Below are 15,163 nucleotides of genomic sequence, written 5' to 3' on the forward strand. Positions count from 1 at the left end.
GTTCGTCCAGAAACGTTGAGTGGTTTCGTCATTGAGGTTGTGTCATTTCGTCTTTGAATTTGGATAATTTCGTCCTTTGAAGTTGGGTGGTTTCGCCCCAGCGTATTTTGATTGATATAAACTATAAGGTAAGAAAGAAAGAAAGAAAGAAATGTTTTATTTAACGACGCACTCAACACATTTTATTTACGGTTATATGGCGTCAGACATATGGTTAAGGACCACACAGATTTTGAGAGGAAACCCGCTGTCGCCACTACATGGGCTACTCTTTCCGATTAGCAGCAAGGGATCTTTTACTTGCGCTTCCCACAGGCAGGATAGCACAAACCATGGCCTTTGTTGAACCAGTTATGGATCACTGGTCGGTGCAAGTGGTTTGCACTTACCCATTGAGCCTTGCGGAGCACTCACTCAGGGTTTGGAGTCGGTATCTGGATTAAAAATCCCATACCTCGACTGGGATCCGAACCCAGTACCTACCAACCTGTAGACTGATGGCCTAACCACGACGCCACCGAGACCGGTCTATAAGGTAAGAACCTGGACACTAAGATGTTGAAAATTGTATCATCTTGAAACGTGGATTTGTGTGGACGCTGTGAGCGTAAAGGATCCATGCACACAGTGAATGATGATCCTATATGAACTGATAAGGAATATGTGGCCCGGACAAGAATTTATGTTTATGTGGTGTAATGCGTGAAAGGTAGGTCGCGGTGACCTAGTTATGGTACGCGAAACATAACCATCTCAAATTGTACTTGTACACAGGTTTTTATTATCCTATGTGAACTGATAAAAAAGATGTGGCTCGGACAAGTATTTCCTGTAATATGTAATGCGTGAAAAGTAGGTCGCGGTGACCTAGTTATGGTACGCGAAACACCACCATCCCAAGTTATACTGTCACGGATTTAAGGACCTTCTTTCTCTAAAAATGGATAATAAAAATTTAAAAAACTACATTAATTGTTGGAAACCAAATCTAGCTATCACACCACCTTAACTGAACCATGATGGAGTGAAATCCATGTCAACCCTCTCGGCAATTTTAGTTTTTGAAGTATGGACCATTGCCATAATTCAATTATTTTTACAAAATATCATTAATAAATGGAGTATGGTGGTTATGAAGATGATTGAATAAAGTACATTTTGGGACAAATCAAATTATATTTGTTCAGACAATATTTTATTAGACCATTAAATAGGTCAATGGTCTGTGACAATATGCCTTTAAAGACACTCTTTTAACCAAAGACTAAATGTTGTAGCCACTTATATATATATTAGCAATAATTATTGGTTAATTTGGCAATATACAGCGTGAGATTGAACGATGTTATTGTGATATTCATATATAGGAGTGGTAGTTTTCTTGAAACATCGCCAAAAGCAATTATTTACAGATGATTTAAAACTGAACATGTATATGAGAAATATTTTAATATTCTTTCTTGGAAACACATAATTATATTTACTAGATTTAGACTGTGTAATCACACTATCAACTGAAACAGGAAGATGGCTAAATATATACCAAGATATGAAAGAGTATGCAATATTTGTAATCAAGGTTGTATTGGCGACGAATTTCATTGTTTGTTTGAATGTAACACACTAAATGATCTTAGAAAACGATATTTACCTATCCTAACATAATAAAAATGAAAATATTGTCTAACAATAAGGATTTATTAATAAACCTTTGTGAATACATGACAAAGTTTTAACAGAAAGTGTGAAAGTGTGTGAATTTACATGTGTGTATATATATATATATATATATATATATATATATATATATATATATATATATATATATATATATATATATATAATTTCATGTTCTCCCAGTGGAAACATTAATCAAGTATTACTTGCTCACAATGTATAATTGTATTATATTTTACCGGAGGGCTTCGCTTCTAGAATTGTTATGGGATCCGTGATTTAATAAATGTACTAGCCAGGATTAAAAATTCACTAGCCCTACTTAAAGTAAACACCATTTTACTAATAGGAATAATCGGATATGTCACCTAAAGATGGCGATAGAGTTTTAAAATCTTAAGCCTTTAGATTTGAGGGGGATGGGGAGGGCAGGATATCCATATTTACAAAATAGACTTAAATGCAATATTCGACAACTTTTGTTTTCACTAGTCATCGGGCATAGCGATAGTAATTATTTAGTTACCCAACATTAAATATCACTCGCCATGGGAGTGGGGCTACCATAATCTAGACGCCCTGTTTTACTTAATGTACCATGTATATGGTTTGAGCGAATAAACGTTTGGGCTTCCTACGGGCATGTGTCCTGTAGTATTTCTAATGAAAACATTGTTCTGTCTTGTTTTAAAATGTTGATTGGTTTCGTCCTTGAAATTGGGTCATCTCGTCCTTGACGTTGGGTCGTTTCGCCTCAGCTAATTACGACTGATACGTAGGTCACGATACGATACGCATGCGTTCTGATACATAGGTTACGATACAATACGATATGTACTGCTATACTTAACTTTTCATATATAACAATATGTAAAATGAAAGGAAAAATATGTAAACTAAATTCAATAGAGCATATATACAAAACAAAACAAACTGAACAAAAAAACAACAAATAAAAAAAATAAACAAAACAAATACAAATACAAAGCAAAACCATGAAAAAAACCTAACAACAAAAACAACAAAAACAAAAACAAAACAAAACAACAAAACCCCACAATATATTTTGAATACATTCTGTCTGTTAAATGTTGTCTAATGTTTTATACATACAATCTTCCGTTTAAATTCTTTTATCTTCTTGAGGGGTTTTTTTGGGGGGTGGGGAGGGTTTTTTTTAAAGAAAATTAAAAGTATATTTTAAAATATATATTTTCAACTGCTTACCTTTTCCGTGTCTTCATTTCCACTCTCGAAAGCTGTATTCACCGTCCCGTTTCCCACATCCTGAAGTGAATATGGCGACATGTTAATTGGCTATTGTTAACTTCAACGTTCAAAATAATAGCAATAACAAATACTATGTACATTCCATCAGCCAATAATCCTGACTTCGGACCTAACGTCACAGGCCTGTGCTAAAAATTCTTTGAAAACTCTACAAATATACGAATGCGTATAACCAGAGTTGGCGATTTAGACTGTTTGCACCGTAGACGTGCTTATGAATGATGCTATTATTCCGCCCATATAAATAAACAGGTTGAACTGTCATACGTTATATAAGAGATTGATGACGGAGCCACTTTTCACGGAAGCCGTCTGTATTGTAAGTGACGGCTCGCACCTTACGGCTTAGGCCGCGAACAATTAATTCCATGTTTCGTTTAAACATACATTTCCAAAAATAAGAAAGGAAAAAAAGTTTATTTTATTTAACGACACCACTAGAGCACATTGATATATTAATCATCGGCTATTTGATGTCAAACATTTGGTAATTCTGAATCATATGTGGGGTGTGGGTGTGGGTAATTTTTGGCATGCTTCCATCAGAGAACTGTTCAAACACGCATGTCATGGACACAACCTCTGAGTGTTCTGTCCATGACAGGATTTTTTTAATGCAGCAAGGGATTTTTTTTATATGCACTTTTCAATAGACAGGAAAGCACATACCACGGCATTTGATCAGTTGTGGTGCACTGGTTGGAACGAGAAAAAACAATCAGTTGAATGGATCCACTGAGGTGGTTCGATCCTGTGACACAAGCACCTCAAGAAAGCGCTGAACCGACTGAGGTAAATCCCGCCACAAAATAAGAAAGGGAAATCAAGGACTAAATGTTTAACGACACCTCAGCACATTTTTGTAACTAAGGCTATTTGATATCTAAAAATTGTTTCACGGGAATCACACTGATCACAAAAAGGTCAGGTTTAGCATTTCGTCCGACGCCATATAACCGTAAATAAAATGTGTTGAGTGCGTCGTTAATTAAAACATTTCCTTTCTTTCTTTCGCATTTCGCTAATTGTATCGAAGATTTCATAGCCAATTTGCTGATTGAATTTCTTTCTTGGAGTGTAGGGGCGACACGTAGCCCAGTGGTAAAGCGCTCGTTTGGTATGCGGTCGCCGTTTGGGATCGATCCCAGTCGGTGGGCCCATTGGGTTATTTCTCGTTCCAGCCAGTGCACCAGGACTGGTATATCAAAGGCTGTGGTATGTGCAGGCTTTGTATCCCAGTACAGGGTTGAAATAAACAGCGAGCATCCACGGCTTAGTGGAGATGGTAAGACACTGATTTCTCCTTCGCATTTCATTCATTTCTACTTATTTCCGTGCTTATATCCAGTTAAGGTTCAAGCACGCTCTCCTGGGCACACACCTCAGCTGTCCAGGCTGTCTGTCCTGGACAGTGAGTTAGTTGTTAGTGGTTGGTGAGAGAGAAGAGTGTGTATTGGTCTTACACTTACCCACCACCGAGTCCTTAAAACTCGCTCTGGGTGGGAGCAGGTACGGGCTGTGAACCCGGTGCCTACCAGCCTTATGTCCGATGGCTTTCGCAGATGACTACCAGTAATTATAGTATTAACCCGCACTGGATAGACCACAGACCAAACGTGTGTGTGTGTGCGCGCGCGCGCTCAGGTCAGTGCGCATGGACCATAATTAGCTATAAAAAAGAAAAGATAACTCAATATGAGACCTTTCTTGTCCTGTACGGAGGATCGAAGAAGAAGAAGAAATGTTTTATTTAACGACGCACTCAACACATTTTATTTACGGTTATATGTTCGTGGTGGTTATTTTCCAGAATTTTCGTATTGCGTTCGATATATTGCGATACAGGAACCTGAATTGCGATATGTAATAGTTACAACGATATATTTTCAAAGAAGTGTTTTATTTAGCGACGCACTCAACACATTTTAATTACGGTTATATGGCGTCAGACATATGGTTAAGGACCACACAGATTTTTTTAGAGGAAACCCGCTGTCGCCACTACATGGGCTACTCTTTCCGATTAGCAGCAAGGGGTCTTTTATTTGCGCTTCCCACAGGCAGGATAGCACAAACCATGGCCTTTGTTGAACCAGTTATGGATCACTGGTCGGTGCAAGTGCTTTACACCTACCCATTGAGCCTTGCGGAGCACTCACTCAGGGTTTGGAGTCGGTATCTGGATGAAAAATCCCATGCCTCGACTGGGATCCGAACCCAGTACCTATCAGCCTGTAGGCCCATGGCCTAACCACGACGCCACCGAGGCCGGTCGTACTTTATATAGACAAAGTGACTGAAATTTGAACTACAATCCCAAGTGTTCCCTTATTTCGTTGTCTCGGGGGGGGGGGGGGGGGGGGGGGGGCGTAACCCAGTGCGGTCGGTCTGGGATCGATCCCTGTCGGTGGGTCCATTGGGCTATTTCTTGTTCCAGCCAGTGCACCACGACTGGTATATCAAAGGCCGTGTTATGTGTTATCCTGTCTGTGGTATGATGCATATAAAAGATCCCTTGCTGCTAATCGAAAAGAGTAACCTATGAAGTGGCGACAGCGGGTTTTTTCTCTCAATATCTGTGTGGTCCTTCACCATATGTCTGACGCCATATAACCTTAATTTTAAAAATGATTTGAGTGCGTCGTTAAATAAAACATTTCCACCTTCCTTCCTTCCTTGATATACCAGTCACGGGGCACTGGTTGGGACGAGAAAGAAAATCAGAGAATGTGTCCACTAAGTGGGTTCGATCCTGCAACCTAAGCATCTTAATTTAGATGGGTCGGGACTTAGCCGTCGTCCGAGGTCCTTGCGTCGCAGGATAAAACCACCTCAGTGAACCCATTCTCTGGGCTTTTCCCTGTCCTAACCAGTGTACCACAATCGGTTCATCAAAGGCTGAGGTATGTACTGTCCTGGCTGTGGGGAAGTTGATATAAAACATCCCATGTTTGCTGATGGAAAAATGCAGAGGATTTCCTGTAAAACCAATAGCCGATTATTAGTAAATCAGTGTTCTAGTGGTGTCGTTAGACAAAACAAAAACTTTAATTTTAACTAACTTTTTGATTGAGCTTTCATTCATTCATTTCAACATATTTTTGTGTTTATATCCAATTAAGGTTCAAGCACGTTGTCCTGGGCACAAACCTCAGCTATCTGGGCTGTCTGTCCAGAACAATGGGTTAGCTGTTAGTTGTTTGTAGTGGTCTCACACCTACCCATTGAGTCATTAAAACTCGCTCTGGGCGGGAGCCGGTACCGGGCTGCGAACCCAGTACCTACCAGCCTTATATCCAATGGCTTTACCACAACACCGCCTGAAATCAGGCTAATTAGTTTATTTTGTTGGAATCAGTGAGAGAGAAAAGGGTGTAGTGGTCTTACACCTACCCACTGGGTGGGAGCCGGTACCGGGCTGCGAACCCAGTACCTACCAGCCTTATATCCAATGGCTTTACCACAACACCATGGAGGCCGGTGATTGAGTTGGACCTCCGCATGTTTGTGAAAACTAGTTTCGTCACACATCTCACCACAACTCACCACTACTCACCAGTGGGATGCATGTTGGTATTCAGGAATGTTTTATTTAAACTTCAGCGCATCTAGAACATTGACCCGGGAACACTATTATTTGTTAAGTTCCTCTTACTTCTGTTTACATATTTAAACTCATTACTTCAGGCACAAGGTCGTTTGACAAAAACGCAAATATGCCGTCTTTTTTAGAGTAAACATTTCTGATACTTCTGGATTACGAGAACATTTTCTACGAGTCAAATTCGTGACAAGAGGCTCCCGAAACTTTTTTTTTTTTTTTTTTTTTTTTTTTTTTACCATAGTCTCATATTTAGTTGTTTAGAAAAAAAAGAAGAGAGAAAGTTAAACTAGTTCAGAAACAAGATAGTTGGGGGAAAACATGAAATGAAATAAAATAAAGTAAAATTAAATTAGTTGAATTCTTGGGACAATCAGGGGATGATCTAGGATTTTGTAAATGGAGTGGGGTGGGGTGGGGGGTGGGGTCACAAAATTATTTTTATAAAGGGGCAAGTTTGAGGTTGCCAAAGAAAGGAGATCTGTTGGAGGGTTCATGGGCATGCTTCCTTGAAATATATGAAATAAGACCCCTGGGACCACCCCCTGGATCCGCCAACCGACAAATGTTTTCGTAAATGAGTAGAATCACGTTACCTGTAGACTGCTACCCAGGGAAGTGTTATACTAAAAATCAACTCTTAATATAAGTGAATATTTACTACAGGTTAGTTGGTACTATAATATTTTCATATCTTTCTTTATTTCTTTATTTAATTGTTTCTTTCTTCTTTTCTTCGGTTTTTTATTTTTTCATTAATTTTATATCCAATTCAGGTTAAAGCGCGCTGTGCTGGACAAACGCATCAGCTATCGAGGTTGTCTGTTCAGGACAGAGGTTAATGGCTAGTTGTTAGTGGTTAGTGAGGGACAAGTCAAAGACGGTGTGGTGACTTTGCATACGATAAGATGAATGACTCTCCACCGTTATCCGGCTTGTGCGTATGTATTATAAGTTTATGTTTGCATAATGCCAAATCAAATATGCATCTCTCCAGCGATCTGTTAAAACTCACTCGGGTGTAAGCGAACCCACAATTGATAAACCTTGACTTATATTAACTATTACGCAGCTGCGGTCGATACCATTGTAAGATAATAGAAATATGTCATCAAAAATATACTCTTCAAAAAAAGAAACGCAAAAGGGTACAAATGGGTTATAACTCCGATTTTATGTTTCCTACCGGTTCATGCTTTGTGAATATAAGGTCATTGCATGTCCCAAACACATTCCCACGGTTACATTCGATAAAACGCAGCTACTGTACAATAAAGTTCCAAAATGTGAATATTCGCAAAAACGCAGCCACGTGCAAACCATGTCACCACTGCACGTGCGTTGTCTGCACGTGCAACATGAACACCGACAGTATAAAAGTGCAGGGTGTTCGCTTGCCTGGCCTCTGTATCTGGCCGACAGTTGACAATCCAGGACATGCCACGTCTCAGTGAACCGCAGAGAAACAATGCCATCGGCCGACTAGATGCAGGCGGAATCCAGAACGGCCGTTGCCAGGGCATTCCATGTGTCCCCAAGCACCATCTCCAGACTGTGGGACCGTTACCAGCAACATGGATCGTGACCTCCCTAGATCCGGTCGACCACGGGTCACTGCATGACCGCTACATCCGGGTACGCCACCTTCGGGACAATGACTACTGCCACCTCCACAGCCGCAGCAATACCAGGTTTGCGCAGGATATCCGACCAGACCGTACGGAACCGCCTACGTGAGGTAGGAATTCGTGCCAGACGTCCAGTTCGAGGTGTCATCTTAACACCACAACACCGCTCGACTCCGACTGCAGTGGTGCCAGATTCATCGACAATGGCCTCAACTGCGATGGAGACAGGTGTGGTTCAGTGACGAGTCCCGATTTCTGCTCCGACGTCATGATGGAAGATGTCGCGTGTATAGGCGTCGTGGTGAACGTTATGCGGCAAACTGCGTGCAGGAAGTGGACAGATTCGGCGGGGTAGTGTCATGGTGTGGGCAGCCATCTCACACACTGGCAGAACTGACCTGGTCCACGTGCAGGGCTACCTGAATGCACAGGGCTACATTGACCAGATCCTCCGGCCACACATCGTTCCAGTTATGGCCAACGCCAACGCAGTGTTCCAACATGACAACGCCAGGGCCTCACACAGCACGTCTCACAACGGCTTTCCTACAGAACAACAACATTAATGTCCTTCCTTGGCCATCGATATCACCGGATTTTAATTGAACATCTATGGGACGAGTTGGACCGACGCCTCCGACAGCGACAACCACAGCCCCAGACCCTGCCCGAGCTGGCAGCAGCCTTGCAGGCCGAGTGGGTCACCATCCCCCGGGACGTCATCCGTACACTGGTTGCTTCAATGGGCAGGCGGTGCCAGGCAGTTGTCAACACACGCGGAGGCCACACCCGGTATTGACTCCAGATGACCTTGACCTTGGTGGTGTGTCTTATCACTTACTCACAATGGACTAGAGTGAATTGTGAACAATCCTGCAACATTTGGTAATTATCGGACTCACCATTCAATAATTAAATCAATTCTCCAAATGTTACGACAATGTGGTTTTGCGTTTCTTCTTTTGAAGAGTATAGGTGACTGCTTGTTACAGGTGGCTGCACGGGAAGGTTTGACTTTTATTATGTACAGAAAGGCAGCCGACTTTATGCTGGCGTCTAGGTTATTGACATACATTTTACAAGCAGCGGCGGGACGTTGCCCAATGGTATTTAAAGCGCTCGCTTGATGCGCGTTCAGTTTGGGATCGATCCCCGTCGGTGGGCCCATTGGGCTATTTCTCGTCTCAGCCAGTGCACCACTACTGGTATATCAAAGGGCGTGGTATGTGATATCCTGTATGTGGGATGGTGCATATAAAAGATCATTTGCTGCTAATGGAAATAATGTAGCGGGTTTCCTCTGATGACTACGAGTCATAATTACCAACATTTTGACATCCAACAGCCGATGAGTAATTAATCAATGTGTTCTAGTGGTGTCGTTAAACAAAACAAACTTTTTTATATTTACTAATACACCTGCTTTCATTACCTTAAGTTTATATATAATATCAATAACACTTAGTTGATTTTCAAAAGGCATTTGACATAAGATTCAAAAACCACCTTTAGAAAAAAAGTATTACATTATAACATAAATGGCAAATTCCTACGTTATCCCCCCTAAAAAAAATTTTTTAATAATAACAAAGAAAAGAAAAGAAATGTCTTATATCAGTATAAATAACGAAAACTCACCCGTTTTATAGACATTCTACTTAAATGACCTTGAAAAATCACCAACTAAATTTTAGTTGTACAGAAGTAGCCTCCACGTTAGATATCTTGTAACCACTTATTATGCCGACGACACTGCACTACTAGCAGTTAACGCTCACAATATGTATAATGTTTTAATGCCTCTTCGGAATATTGCAACAAAGAAAAGAGGAAACTTAAGTAAATTGTGAAGAAGAAAAAATTTGTGAAAATGCAAATGACTATAAGAAAAAAGAAATCACCCTCGAAAATAAGCTTTTCGAAAACGTAACAGAATATAAATATTTATAACCCGTTCTCTCCTCTTACAAACATTTTACTTTATTTATTTTTTGTTATTTTTTAATTTGGTTTGACATAAAAAGAAAAGTAAGGTGTTTTGGAAAAAAAATAAAAATGTGTCTGCAATTTAGAAAACAATCGGCTCAGAAATAAATGACTAGTAATAAATTCTATAGTATGAAAAAAGGCGTTCCCTGTGGCACGGACTATAGTTTATTAAACAAAACTAATTCAAATAACAAAAACAACATTTAAGGCATAGATTTATATATAGTCATGTTGAATCATGTCTGTATATATTTTACGATGAACTCTTATTGTCGTCTCATTGTAAATATTTAGCGCACAATAAAGTCCTGTCATTTTACGATCGGAATATACTGAATAAAGTTTAAAGTTTCAAGGTGAGCTAAATTACTTTTATGGTAAATTTCACACAGGGCGAGAACCAGGACTACAACGATTAGAAACAAGAAAGAAATGTTTTATTTAACGACGCACTTAACACATTTTATTTACGGTTATATGGCGTCAGACATATGGTTAAGGACCACACAGATTTGGAGAGGAAACCCGCTGTCGCCACATAGGCTACTCTTTTACGACAGGCAGCAAGGGATCTTTTATGTGCGCTTCCCACAGGCAGGATAGCACAAACCATGGCCTTTGTTGAACCAGTTAGGATCACTGGTCGGTGCAAGTGGTTTACACCTACCCATTGAGCCTTGCGGAGCACTCACTCAGGGTTTGGAGTCGGTATCTGAATTAAAAATCCCACGCCTCGACTGGGATCCGAACCCAGTACCTACCAGCCTGTAAACCGATGGCCTGCCACCACGCCACCGAGGCCGGTTACCTACAACGATTAGTTTCCATATCTAGGACATTGAAGTTTGTTTCGTTTAACGACAACAGTAGTGCACATTGATTAATTAATCGTCAGCTATTAGATGTCAAACATTTGGTAACTCTGACATAGAGTCTTAGAGAGGAAACCCGCTATATTTTTCCATTAATAGCAAGAGATCTTTTATATGCACTTTCCCCACAGACAGGAAAGCACTTACCACAGCATTTGACCAGACGTGATGCACTGGTTGGAACGAGAAAAAACCCAGTCAGTTGAGTGGATCCACCGAGGTTGTTCGATCCTGCGACGCAAGCACCTCAGGCGAGCACTCAACCGACTGAGCTAAATCCCGACCCCCATATCTGGGAAGTCTAATTAACATTCTGGTGCTAGGTTCAGACTGTCAACTGCCAGCAGAAAGTTGCTCAACTCGCCGGTTGCGTTGTAATTTTTCCCAATTCGCGACTTACGACAGGTGCTCTCAGATTAACAACTAATGGGTTATACGACGAGAATCGAGTTGTAAAAACACTCGGACTAGCAAATGGACAGTCGTAGAAGTGGTGACAGCATAAAGTTAGCCAACTTTCTGTTGGCAGTTGGTAGTCTGATCCTAGCAATATACAACGAGAATCAAGATGTAAGAGCGCTCAGACTAGCAACTGGACAGTCGTAGAAGTCGTGACAGCATAAAGTTGGCCAACTTTCTGCTGGCAGTTGGTAATCTGATCCTAGCAATATACGACGAGAATCGAGTTGTAAGAGCGCTCAGAATAGCAACTGGACAGTCGTAGAAGTGACAGCATGAACTTGGCCACCTTTCTGCTGGCAGTTGGTAGTCTTGACCTAGCAATATACGACGAGAATCGAGTTGTAAGAGCGCTCAGACTAGCAACTGGACAGTCGTAGAAGTGACAGCATACAGTTGGCCAACTTTCTGCTGGCAGTTGGTAGTCTTACACTAGCATTATACGACGAAATTTCAGTTGTAAGAGCGCTCAGACTAGCAACTGGACAGTCGTAGAAGTCGTGACAACAGAAAGTTGGCCAACTTTCTGATGACAGTTGGTAGCCTGAGTTACACGCCACCATATGCAGTCACTTTTAGACGCATTTTTCAATGCAATTATCATAATAAATTCTTTGAAAAAAAAACCCTACAACATTGAAAGAACCACACGACTAGTTATATTTCTGGTAACCACCGTGCAAAAATCAATATAGGTTGGCCACAAACAATTTGACCTATCAGCCAGAATTCCAAAAATAAATTTCTTTTGTTCAGATATCGTACGTACATGTATGAGACATTCATGATTTTCAATTGCAAAAAAAAAAAGTAACAAACACTTGTACGAAAATATAGCGCATTTTTCATGGGTCGACTTATAAACAGATCACCAAATAGAGAATACTACATGACTGGCCGTTAGATACCAGGGCCGTTGCTTGGGAGGGGGGGGGGGGGGGGGGGCGGGTCCGGAAAAAATATAGAAACTTAAAGAAAATTCTCTTCTTAACCGTTTGAGGAGTTTTAGACTATTAACTACTCAGTCCCCCCCCCCCCCCACGCAAATAAAAAAAATCCTAGCTACTGCCCTGTTTACCGTTTATCTTACAACGAATTCAAATTGTAAGATAAGGGACACGATATATCAATAATAATAATAATAATAATAAAATAAGTTTTAAAATAAATTTAAACGCCTTTTTCAACTAACGCCTTAAAAAAAATGTGTGTGTTTCCGATTTCAGGACCTGCCCTAATTTTATGTTGCGACCCTGACATTTTTTAAAGAAAAAAAACAATTAAAATTAAATCATGATCCCTGATGTTTTGCAATCAGTAATCTAAATTCGGAACACCTCGGCCGATTACGGTTTCTCGGTTTGTTGAGAGAGAGAGAGAGAGAGAGAGAGAGAGAGAGAGAGAGAGAGAGAGAGAGAGAGAGAGAGAGAGAGAGAGAGAGAGAGAGAGAGAGAGAGAGAGAGAGAGAGAGAGAGAGAGAGAGAGAATAATTCCTACCTACCTCCCTTATGTTTTTTCAAGGATGAAACTTTAAACACACGTATTTTTTTTAGGCCTAAAATCTATTTACGGCCCTAGCGTTTGTAATTAACTTGTGCGTCACAAACAAGTCAATTTCAGGTTAACTTGTACGTCACAAAGCGATCGATTTCGGCCGTGCATTTTTTTACTGGATGATATGGCAATACAGACCTGGGGCCTAATTCACAAAGCTCTCTTAGTCTCGGAGACTTTTTTTTACAAAAAATGGCTAATAAAATTTGCAAGTGGCTAAAATTTTGGCTAAGCCATTTTCTGTCTTCTGATGTGAACAAACGGTTACATAATCTATCCGACATCTCAAACATAATAATATTACCAAATATTCAATTAGCGTAATAGCCATCTCGCGACCGGTAACGAGAAACGGTGTCATGCAGAATACAGCGTAGGCCTTATAATGTTTGCTTATGTTAATAATCACGGTTATTAATTTCAACGGCATGCATTCAACATGTATGACAGCAATGTCTGGAAGATCTGTAACTTGTTATTTTTACTTTGTAAAATCTTTGAACCAAAGTAATAAAAACAGACCGACAATGCGTGTCAATTTGAATACACGTCAGTTCAGGGCCGAAAAACATGTAGGTCGTCTCAAGGGCTGAGTTCAGCCAGACCGAACGAAAACAAAACGTTCGCTAAACTGGTTTGTGCGGTTCACGTTAAACCAAATGGACACGACGATCACCAATCAAATAGTTCGAGAACGTTAGGAAGAACGTTCGTTGGCTGAACTGAGGACAGCTCTCTGCGCGAATATACGTCACGCTTCAGAGTCAGCCGACACCCTCGTGTCAAGAGACATCGTTGCGATTACGCAAAAGTAAATCTTGATGTAAATTTGTAGAAAAACTAGTTGGTCGCATCAATGAATACCTAACTGCAGTTTTTGTTTATTCCTTTGTCTTTGTTAATTTCGTACCCATGGTCGAGAGCACGCATGGAGATCGCGATCGCCGGAAATAAAAATGCAGTATTTAAATTAAATTGCAGTTAAATGTACACTGAATAAAATTAGTTTACAATAATCATATTTGTTAGATAATTTTAGATATAAATTTGTAAGACTGTAAGGTGACATTTAATAAGTTAGCTGGATTTTAAATTAGATTAGACCGTAAATTTTAATTTTATTAAAGGTTTTTTTTTTTTTTTAAAATAAATGGAGTATACTGTGAAGTCGGCATTCTTAGCCGTGGTATTTTGTAAGCATAAATCACAACAAGCATTTAACACGACGCTGAAATCAACAGCAACAACATGGCACAAATTATGAAATTGTTTGGGGTGGGGAATTGATGGGTCACTTTAAAAAAAAAAGCAAAAAAAAAAAAGCAATTCAAACTAACATAAAGATTGCTATTTAAAGAAATAATGAGCTCCATAAAATAAAATAAAAAAAGAAGAAAAAAAGCTCTCAAATTTTTATTTGGGAAAAAATATAAAACAACACCCTCCATAAACATCCACCCACCCCCATATTTCTGTATGTTTGTTAATTTAATGTCATACGCCTTAGAAGTGGGGGTGGGTGTATGGGTACTGGCTTCAAACTCTGAAGATATTGCATAACCCCATTCCCACCCCACCCCCGCTGAAAAATCGAAGTAATATATTAACTGCCATTGGAATAACAAAACCTCAATGGGGGTAGGCCCCATTGAGGTTTTGTTATTCCAATTTATTCCAGTTTGTACACAATTAGCTGAAAAAGATACATTTTCATATTCATATATAAATACTCTATACAGTACTGCGTAAAACAAATTTGGCTAAAGCATTTTCAATATGGCTAATAAAAATTCCATTTGGCTAATATTTTGGCTACAGGTATTTTTGATCCAGGGTGAGCCCTGGTCTCTGCTAGACAACAAAGCAGCCTCTGTGCAAGTATTTTAGCACTACACTGCGATATTGCAACGTTGGAAGAGTTTAGTGAATTGGGCCCCTGGTCATCACCTAGAAGCAGCCAATCGTATGTCTTTAAAACGTTATCGCACGTATATGTGTTAACAGTATGTGTTACCAAAAATAACGAATGATGTTCTCACCAACGAGTGTGTGAGAAAAGGAAATATGTTTTGTGGGTTTGAAATTAGGGGTTC

At 40.0% G+C, this 15,163-nt stretch overlaps 1 protein-coding gene across 2 annotated transcripts in view; it reads right to left on the reverse strand.

Annotated features, from left to right (window-relative positions):
- LOC121370837 (sodium-dependent phosphate transport protein 2B-like) overlaps positions 1–15,163 on the reverse strand; it is a 51,795-nt gene that overhangs the window by 29,152 nt on the left and 7,480 nt on the right. For both annotated transcript variants that reach the window (XM_041496340.1, XM_041496339.1), the window contains exon 2: positions 2,905–2,964. In XM_041496340.1, the coding sequence (XP_041352274.1) occupies positions 2,905–2,964 (60 nt within the window). The remainder of the gene's footprint in view (positions 1–2,904; positions 2,965–15,163) is intronic.

This window comes from Gigantopelta aegis, chromosome 4 (genome assembly GCF_016097555.1).
Source record: "Gigantopelta aegis isolate Gae_Host chromosome 4, Gae_host_genome, whole genome shotgun sequence".
NCBI lineage: Eukaryota > Metazoa > Mollusca > Gastropoda > Neomphalida > Peltospiridae > Gigantopelta > Gigantopelta aegis.